This window comes from Cibotium barometz, chromosome 34 (assembly GCF_041138505.1).
Source record: "Cibotium barometz isolate CiBa-2024 chromosome 34, ASM4113850v1, whole genome shotgun sequence".
Lineage (NCBI taxonomy): Eukaryota > Viridiplantae > Streptophyta > Polypodiopsida > Cyatheales > Cibotiaceae > Cibotium > Cibotium barometz.
In genome coordinates this window covers 46,087,279-46,096,273 of record NC_141079.1, presented here as the reverse complement: position 1 = coordinate 46,096,273, position 8,995 = coordinate 46,087,279, and the positions used below count along the sequence as shown (strand labels likewise).

Genomic DNA, 8,995 nt, shown 5'->3' with positions numbered 1-8,995 from the left:
ATATGGGGAGGAAGTGCTTGGAGGGGCAAAGCATGGACCCATGGTAGGCACGTTGACGCACTCACGCACCGGGTAGGCACGTTAGGCCTCCCGTGTTGTGGTGGGGGTTAACGGGGCCGAGTGCCTCCGGGGGATGCCCTCCCAACCTTGGCGGTGTCGGGACCGATTGAGCCGACGGGACCGTGGACGGTGGAAAAACGGCCGCCGCCGTGGCCGGCGAGCCGGGCCGTGCCGACGGGGCCGCGATGGACCCTAGGCCGGCGGGGCATGGATGGAAGGCAAGTCCCGAGTGAGGCCCACGGAGCCGAGCCGGGCATGAAGGGCAAGTGAACGGCGAGACCCGCAAGGCAAACGCGCGCAACACGCTCGACGGGCCGGTGGAGCCGTCATGAGCCGAAGTGGCCGCGTGCGGCAAAGACGTGGTGTTTCGTGCTGGACGTCCGCTCGTACTGGGCTCGCGTCCGTACGGCCATCACAGTCACGATCACAAAAAGCGATCACAAAAAGCGCTGAGAGGAGTGTGATCGTCTCTGACATGCAGCAAAGCACAATAATTATTATCATGATCACAAAAAGCATTGAGAGGAGTATAATCATCATCAAGATCTCAAATTAAAGCATTGAGAAGAGTGCTCGATTTCGGTACTATAATTAGTCAGGTAATTAAGGAGTATGATCGCCTCTGATCTGATCTTACAGAGATGTTTCGAAGATTTCGGGTGGTTCTGTCTTGAATCTCTCCTCGATTTCTTTGAAGCCCAAGTAGGTCATTCTCCCAAAGCTATACGTGACCAGTAAGAGGATGCCCAGGATGAAAAGCACGTCTGCAGCCGTCAGCACTCCCATTAATGGGCTTTTTACCACCAATGGGTAGGTCGTGATGCTCGGGCGAGTCGGCCTGTGCAGGGTGGTATCCTCCTTAGTTGTAGCTACCGTCCTGTAAGTACAGTATTATAGCACCCAAAATTAAGTGTTATTGATCCAATATTATTAAAGCACCCACCATAATGAAGTGCAGATGTATTATTAAACCACCCACAAAAAAGTATTATTGACCCAATATTTAGAAATCCTAATCACTCCAAGTTGGTCAGTACCCCCATATCCTTTTGAATTATCTAGCTAATCCTCTTACCGAGCACATTATCACGACGAGTAAAGCCACCGATTAGACTTAATCATTATCCTGTAAGAGCAAATTAACACAGGGAAGTTGGTTTTTTAAGCGTCAAAAGCAGCTGGCTTACTTGCTTTTCTTTCTCAGCTCAATCACTGCAAAGCTAAGCAGGGCCACAATTATGAATGGGGTTGTCTGGTAGATCAAAACGGACCCTGCAAAAGTGTGGGAAACAACCAGATTACGCATTATTAATCAGTCAATCCAACTGCAAATCAATAATTTAACACGACGTGCATGGTCATCTTTCCAATAAGAGCTGATTTAGTAGCACGTGATTGATAATATGGGACACCCATCTTAATGATCCCATGCAGCTACCATCTTGTATCTGGATTTTGTAGCTAACAATGTTGAACTAAAAAATGGCCCTACGGCTACATCATAAAGCAATTTAATCTAAGATTACTAATTTCTAACGACATATTACTTCCTTGTAATTAAGGGCGATTAACTAGAAATGAGTCAGTATATTGATAATTTACCATCGCCTCGACCATTGTAACTCCAGAGTCCATGGCCTTTTAACAACCAAGGGCCTTGAATTTTAATCAATGGAAATAAATTAAGTTTAGATATAGCAGGTTATAGGAGCCCAGGATTAAGTATTAAGAATGTTATGATAATTAATAACGATTACAAGGTGATGACGATTACCATAGTAGCCATCAGTGCGGAAGAACCTGGAGTGCATGCGGCCCTCAAGCCGATCAAGGTACTTGGGGTCATTATTGGGCTCAGAGGACATGATCCAATACAGCGCCCAGATGAGGCTTGCTGCACAGATGATGGAAAGCAAGCCATGCCTGGCTATGGTGAGAAGAAGCTGCCTCTTCATCTTACTAGGTGCTCTTGCAGCTACTGCAGCTCCCTTACTTAATGAGCTCTCTTTATATAGCTTTGTGCTTAATTCCCATACATTAATGGCCAACAGTTGACTACCAAATCTATTTTTATTAAGGTAATTATATAATAAACGTTGACTGTGCAGTTTACAGGTTTGGTAATGATAATTTCTGCTTTTTTTTTCCCCTACTTTAGCACACTGTTTTCAAAGAGAATCATTTCCTTCGTTTTCTTACATAAAAAAGCATCCTCTTTTTGACAAAAAAAGAAAAGAAAAAGTTACACTCAACAGCAACCACTATGTGGAATTGTAGCATCGAGTACGCAAATTTTCGCAGGCTTCTCACAGCTTTCCATGGATGAAAGCTGACCGGTTCTATCTGTGCGTGATGCTCTGATAGAAGCTGTACTGCTCTGTGCGGCATGTGAGCGCAGCATGTGCGAGGTCGTCAACGGGGGTGAAACGTGAGGAGGCCAGCTTTCGGCACACGCGCCAGCACGTGCAGGGTACGCGCGGTAGCTCGTAGCTTGAGCTTCTCGTGCACACTCCTCTCGACTAGCATGCCATCTGCTCACTCCTCTGGTGCATCAAATCTCCATACAATCATACGGCACCTTAATTATGCGCCTTAATCTCATTGCCCCCCTAATTTCACTTTGGCCTTGGCAGCACCGACACCCCAGTCATGGGCCACCTTGAGCCTTTCCATTGTCTACTTTGGACTACTCATCTCGATGAGCGCTTATCAAATTTCATCAGTCATATTGGTGTCCTCATGCATGCCAACATTCTTTTGGAGTAGTGATTTTGCAGGTGTTATAACAAAATGGACATTCCATATCCATATGTGTGTAGGTTCAAATATATCCATCTGCAAAAAAAAAGATATATATATATATATATATATATATATAGATAAGTGCACATGTAATGGACACTCCACATCCATGTGTGAGTTATAGTGAATGTACGTTCACTTGTAGTGGAGGAGAGTGAGTCTCTCATCGTGTGCACTAACAACATATAACTAACTACTATTGCTTTGAAGATGCATCATGCAACCATAGTTATGTGCCTTTCCAACTTAGTTTGAATAGGAGACTTCATCAATTTACCGCCAATACTAAGAGGTGGATTGACAGTCTACATCGACCAAAGATATTGAGACCAAAGATGACTTTACAATGCCCAACGATCAAAAACCAAGAGCATAACGATAGAAAGCCATTTTTAGCTTAGAGTTTCATTTAAATAAGTTAATGTACTATTAGATGCCATCATGAATTTGCAATATCCCAAACTTTCCTAGACATTGAATACTTGTGTTGAAAGACTCTAGCTTAGATTTGACTAGCCATCAATTATAGTAGGTAGGAACAAGGAGTGAAAGCAAACCCATAGAATAGGGTAAGTAGAATCATAGTGTTGGTATCAGCCCTTTGAATCTAATGCTATCTCTTTTAGGTAACAGCTAGAAGAGGGAAGAATGAGTAGATCCATGTAATAGAGTTAAGTGTTATGTCCAATCTCTCTTGAAACTCTAATTTAGCATTGTGGATGTGATTAGGATTAGTCTGGGATATGCTTTGCACTAATCAGTTCGTCTTCTCCTTCTTCCCTTCTCTTCCCTCTTTCTTGAGGGTTAGGCATAGCATAGTAATCGACTTCATATAAGAATTTCATTCCAACCTTTGTGAGGAGTGGTTGCACCACCCATTGGAAATTGGTGTGACACGAGTGCAAGAGAAGTGTAAGACCAAGAAGCTCTACACATGCAAGGGTGAAGCTCTTAGGCTAAGCTCGAGCTTGGAAATTTAGTAAGTCTTCCACAAGTATTACTCCCACAAGGAGTGCCTTATCACTTCTAGTTGATGAACTTCTAACTCCTTTTTAATGGATTCAATATTGAGTAGTAGCACACCAAGGAAGAGGTATGGAAGTGAAAGTAGTTTGTGTTGTTTTTAATGTTGATACTTCTAGTTGATGAACTTCTAGCTCCAATTTCAATGGAGTTAACCATTTGATATTGAGTAGTAGCACACCAAGGAAGAGGTATGGATGTGAAAGTAGTTTGTGTTGATTTTGTGTTGTTTTTAGTGTTTATACTTTGAATTTATGCTTTATTTTATGTTTAACTAGTGTTGATGTTACCACTTAACTAATTAACATGGTTTTACATGCTTATCCTATTGTAAGGCTACTGCAAGGAACTTTTCTATCTTACCCACTCAAACAAGCACCTATCTTTTATAAGATAACATAGAAAATGGTTTTACCTACACCTACAGTAAGGCTACTTCAAGGAACTTTTCCATCTTACCTGCTCAAATAGGCATCTATCATTTATAAGATAGTCTAGGAAAATGGGCAATGGTTGTACAATGACTGTCTTGACTTTGGGGTCAAGTCATGTGGATGGGACACCTTTGACATAACTCAATTGAGTTATCCTTCCAATCATGTCATGCCACGTGGCATTCAATATAGACTCGTGAGGTAACTCGAGCGAGTTACCCCCCCTACCACCTTGGACAACACTACCACATAACTTGATCGAGTTATGCAGTGGGTGGACATCTACGAGACACCACGTAACTCAACTGAGTTACGTGGTGGATATCCACATACTTTTTCTCAAGTTAGGAGGTGTACATCCATGTAACTCAATCGAGTTATGTGATGTGGACATCTACGAGACACCACGTAACTCAACTGAGTTACGTGGTGGATATCCACATACTTTTCTCAAGTTAGGAGGTGTACATCCATGTAACTCAATCGAGTTATGTGATGTGGACATCCACATAGGTACCATGTAAAACATGATCAAGTTATGCAGACATCCAACATCGAAATCAATCAAGTTATGAGCTGTCTACATGGAGGTCTACCATTTAATTTGATCAAGTTACTTACTTAACCCAAGGTATGCATGCACCCCAAAATCATTACATAGAGAATGCACAATTCAAAAAAGTGCATTTTCCTAACTCGATCAAGTTACATGGATGCACATAGTGATACTGTATCTCAATGTGCTTCGTGCAAGCATGAAAAACTACAAGAGGATGATTGTATAGTTGTGTGATGTAGTGAGAGAAAGTAGTGAGAGTTGCGACTGCATATGCAAGGGGATTTTTTTCACAATTACATAGAAAATGCACAATTCAAAAAAGTGCATTTTCCTAACTCGATCCAGTTTACAGGGATGCACATAGTGATACTGTATCTCAATGTGCTTCGTGCAAGCATGAAAAACTACAAAAGAGGATGATGGTATAGTTGTGTGATGTAGTGAGAGAAAGTAGTGAGAGAGTTGTGACTGCATGCAAGGGGATTTTTTTCTAGTATGCAGCTACTAGTGTGGCTATACATGTGGCTATTGTCATAGCTATACATGCGGCTCTTGCATGGCTAGCTCTTGCATGGCTATAGCTGCATGTATAGCCACGATAGTAGCCGCATGTATAGCGGTGCGTACTATTTATAAATAATTGGATTCTTCCACGCTGCATGCATCCTTTCTTTGACACTCTTTTCTCTCCTCCTACCTTTCCCCCAAAACCTGCACTAAACTCGTTTCTTCTCCCTTAATCTTTCATACCTCAAGCATGAAACTCATGCTCTCCTTCATTTATGTGCTTTCATCTCCAAAAGCATAAGTTTTATGGTGAAGGTAAGGGTTTGTTCTCTCTATTCTCTCATATTTGTTTCAATCGCTCTGTGTATACTTAGGTCTTGATTCTTGTCTTCTTCTTCTTCTTCTGCTTATCACTTGTCTTCTCACTTTTCTATTTGTTTTTTAATTAACTTTATTTGTCTTCTTCTTCTTCTTCTGCTTATCACTTGTCTTCTTGTCTTCTCACTTTTCTATTTGTTTTTTAATTAACTTTATTGTGTGTGCTTGTTTTCCAAGTTTAAGGTTTTTGATGCTTGCTCATTCGGCTTTGTTTGCAAAAAGACAAGGTAAAGCCTTTTTTTCCTCGTAATCTTTTATGTAACCTCTATGTATACTTCTTTCCTCTCTCTTTTTCCTAGTGTTAAATGCTCTTTTTCTCTCAAAATGCCTATGTATGCTCTATGCATATATACATATTAGAACATACATAGAGTATGCATAGCTCTAATATGCATGCATAGAGGCTCTATGCATACAAATTAGAGCATACATAACTCTAATATGCATGTATAGAGCCTATGTATGTGCATGATCTAATATGCATTCATAGAGGCTCTATGCATGCATAGATCTAATATGCATGTATAGAGCCTATGTTTGCTCTATGTATGCTCTAATATACGTGCATAGAGACTTTTATGCATGCATAGCTCCAATATGCATGCATAGAGCCATATGCATTAAGATTTTACATCAAGCTTATGCTTATGCTTTTACATTAAGCTTCATGCACATAAGCCTAATGCATATGGCGTATGAACTCCGTATGCGTAAAGCTTTTGTTTAAGCTTATGCACAAAGCTTTTGAAAAAATGGTGTATACATAAGATTTATTTAAAAAGCCAGTACGTAAGCTTAATGTAAATGGCTGATATGCATAAAGCTTTTGGTAAAATGGTTTATGCATAAGCTTTAAAAAATCTAATGCATAAAGCTTTACGCATAAGGTTATGCGTTTCCATTTACTAACATATATATTTTCTTAAACTTTTAGATTGATGCTCGACCCATAAGCTCATCTTTGTAACACAAACTCTACTTCTCTTCTTCAAGGTAAGAGTACTTGTCTTTTATAATCCCTTTCTTTAATTGTTTATGGTACACCCCTGGTGCTTGGGAGCTTTTTTTTTCATTATGCATTAGATTCATTTTTATAAAGCATAAGGCTCATGCATTATGGCTTTATGAATAAACCTTAAACACAAGGCTTTACGCATTAAGCTTGTTCATAGAACCATATGCATTAAGATTTATGATTTATGCATTGAGCATAAAGCTTTATGCATATGACTTATATTTATGCATAAAACGTTTACATTAAGCTTTATGTACAATCTTATGCATAAAGTTTAAGCATAAGCTTTATACACATAAAGCTAGCTAATGTATAAGGTTTTAGCATAAAGCTTTATACATAAGGCTTTTGCGTAAAGGTTTAATCTTTATGCATAAAGCTTAAGCTTTATGGATAAGGCTTTTGCATAAAGGTTTAAGTTTAAGCTTAAAACTTTATACATAAGCTTTGTGTATAAAGCTTATGCATAAGTCATATGCATTAAGTCTTCTATACCTAAGGCTTAAGCTTTATGCATAAATCTTTAATGTAAAATATTTAAGTTTAAGCTTAAGCTTAAACCTTTATATATAAGCTTTTTGTATAAAGCTTATACATGAGCCATATGCATTAAGCTATATTCCTAGTGCTTAAGCTTAATTTATAAAGCTTTAATGTAAAATATTTAAGCTTAAGTTTTATGCATAAAGCTTAATGTAAAAGCGTTATGCATAAAGCTTAATGCATATGGCTTAAGAATTAAGCTTAGTGCATATGGCTTAGGCATTAAGCTTTATGCATAAAGCTTTAAGAAAAAGCCTTATGGATAAAGCTTAATGCTTAAGCCTTATGCATATACCTTTTGGGGCGGCAGACCTCCTTAGAGTTCAGTGGGAAGTGACATTACATGCTTATGTAAGGAGATATGGCAAGTATTGTGAAGTGGGATCCTCTCACATATTAGAGTATACATAAGCTCTATGCATGCATAGGCTCTATACGTGCATGCATATTCAAGATCCTAATCCCAATATGTTAATCCTAGTGGTATTAATTTTTATAGATGTGACCACCACCAGAAAATGATCGAGCATATGGAGAGGTATCCTGGAGTACACCTCCTATACTAGAGGATGACCAGATTTACATAGTATCATGAGGCACAAGCATCTTAGTGGTGGCTAAACTCAAAGTACAGGGCTGAGCTATTGAGATTATTGAGAGTATCCCCCACCTTCTATGTGCTGGAGCCTTTATCTATCCTATAGTCACCCTTTTCCATGTGTCTCACCAGCTTCCCTACCCCTCTCAATTCCACTTTGCCTACCCCTCTCCCTTCCACTTTGCCTACTCCTTGTCCTTCAGCTCCTACCCACAACATGGCCTACTCCTATCCCCTCCACACAACAAACCTCGCTCACATCCCACGTGGTGCCATCTCCCAAACATGCAGTAAACTCACGATGCCACTCAGGTGGTGAAAGTGCAAGGGCTTCTCAGAGCTATCAAAGATTTAGTAGTGAGGGGGTGGATATAGAGGATGCTTTGGAGACGGTTGAGTGATCACCTTCTCCTATGGTGACAAACGAGGTTCTTGGGGATGGTATACTTTATTATACTCTTGATGTGAGGAGGGTAGGCCTTTTATGGATGAGATGGGGCGAAGGGTTTATTATATGTTGAGGCAGCCTCCTCAGGTGCACGACTTCACCCCCACCACAAGGGTTGCTGAGAGCTCATCTACTCCACCCAACCAACAACCAAAAAAGACACCCGACCTTCTATCCTTGGACCCCATTCTTTTATTGGCTAGTTTCCCTTCACATGTACTCGGCCACTCTTATTAGTGTCCGGTCACCCTAGAGTTCGTATCTGGTCATTTTTGGCTCTCCTAAACCCTGACCGTGCCTTGCTCGGCTGGTCGAGCTCTCTAGGCCCCACTAATTCCATTGTCATGACATTATTCCGCCCTTAAGAGGAGTTTTTATCCTTGAAAACGAAATTTGGAAACCTCTTTCTAAATGTTCTTACCTTTTCCTAGGTAGAACCTTCTTCTCTATCCTTCCACTTGACTAAACACTCCTGTCCTTTTTTCTTGGAAATCCAAGACTTTTTCCGGTTCGTGTGGTAAGGATGGGGGTTCGATAAGTTCTACTAGGATCTCTTGGTTGACGAGATTATCATCATCACGCAACTTCTTATTTAGTGTACTAACATGAAAAACTAGATGAACTTTAG

At 40.3% G+C, this 8,995-nt stretch overlaps 1 protein-coding gene across 1 annotated transcript; it reads right to left on the bottom strand.

The window, feature by feature from the left end:
* Positions 1–693: 693 nt before the first annotated feature.
* Positions 694–2,111, bottom strand: LOC147619097 (uncharacterized). The gene is made up of 3 exons (XM_086774414.1): positions 1,835–2,111; positions 1,248–1,332; positions 694–937 (listed from the first exon to the last, which is right to left on the bottom strand). The coding sequence occupies exons 1-3, from the start codon at positions 2,013–2,015 to the stop codon at positions 694–696; spliced, it is 510 nt and encodes a 169-aa protein (XP_086630540.1). The 5' UTR covers positions 2,016–2,111.
* Positions 2,112–8,995: the final 6,884 nt, after the last annotated feature.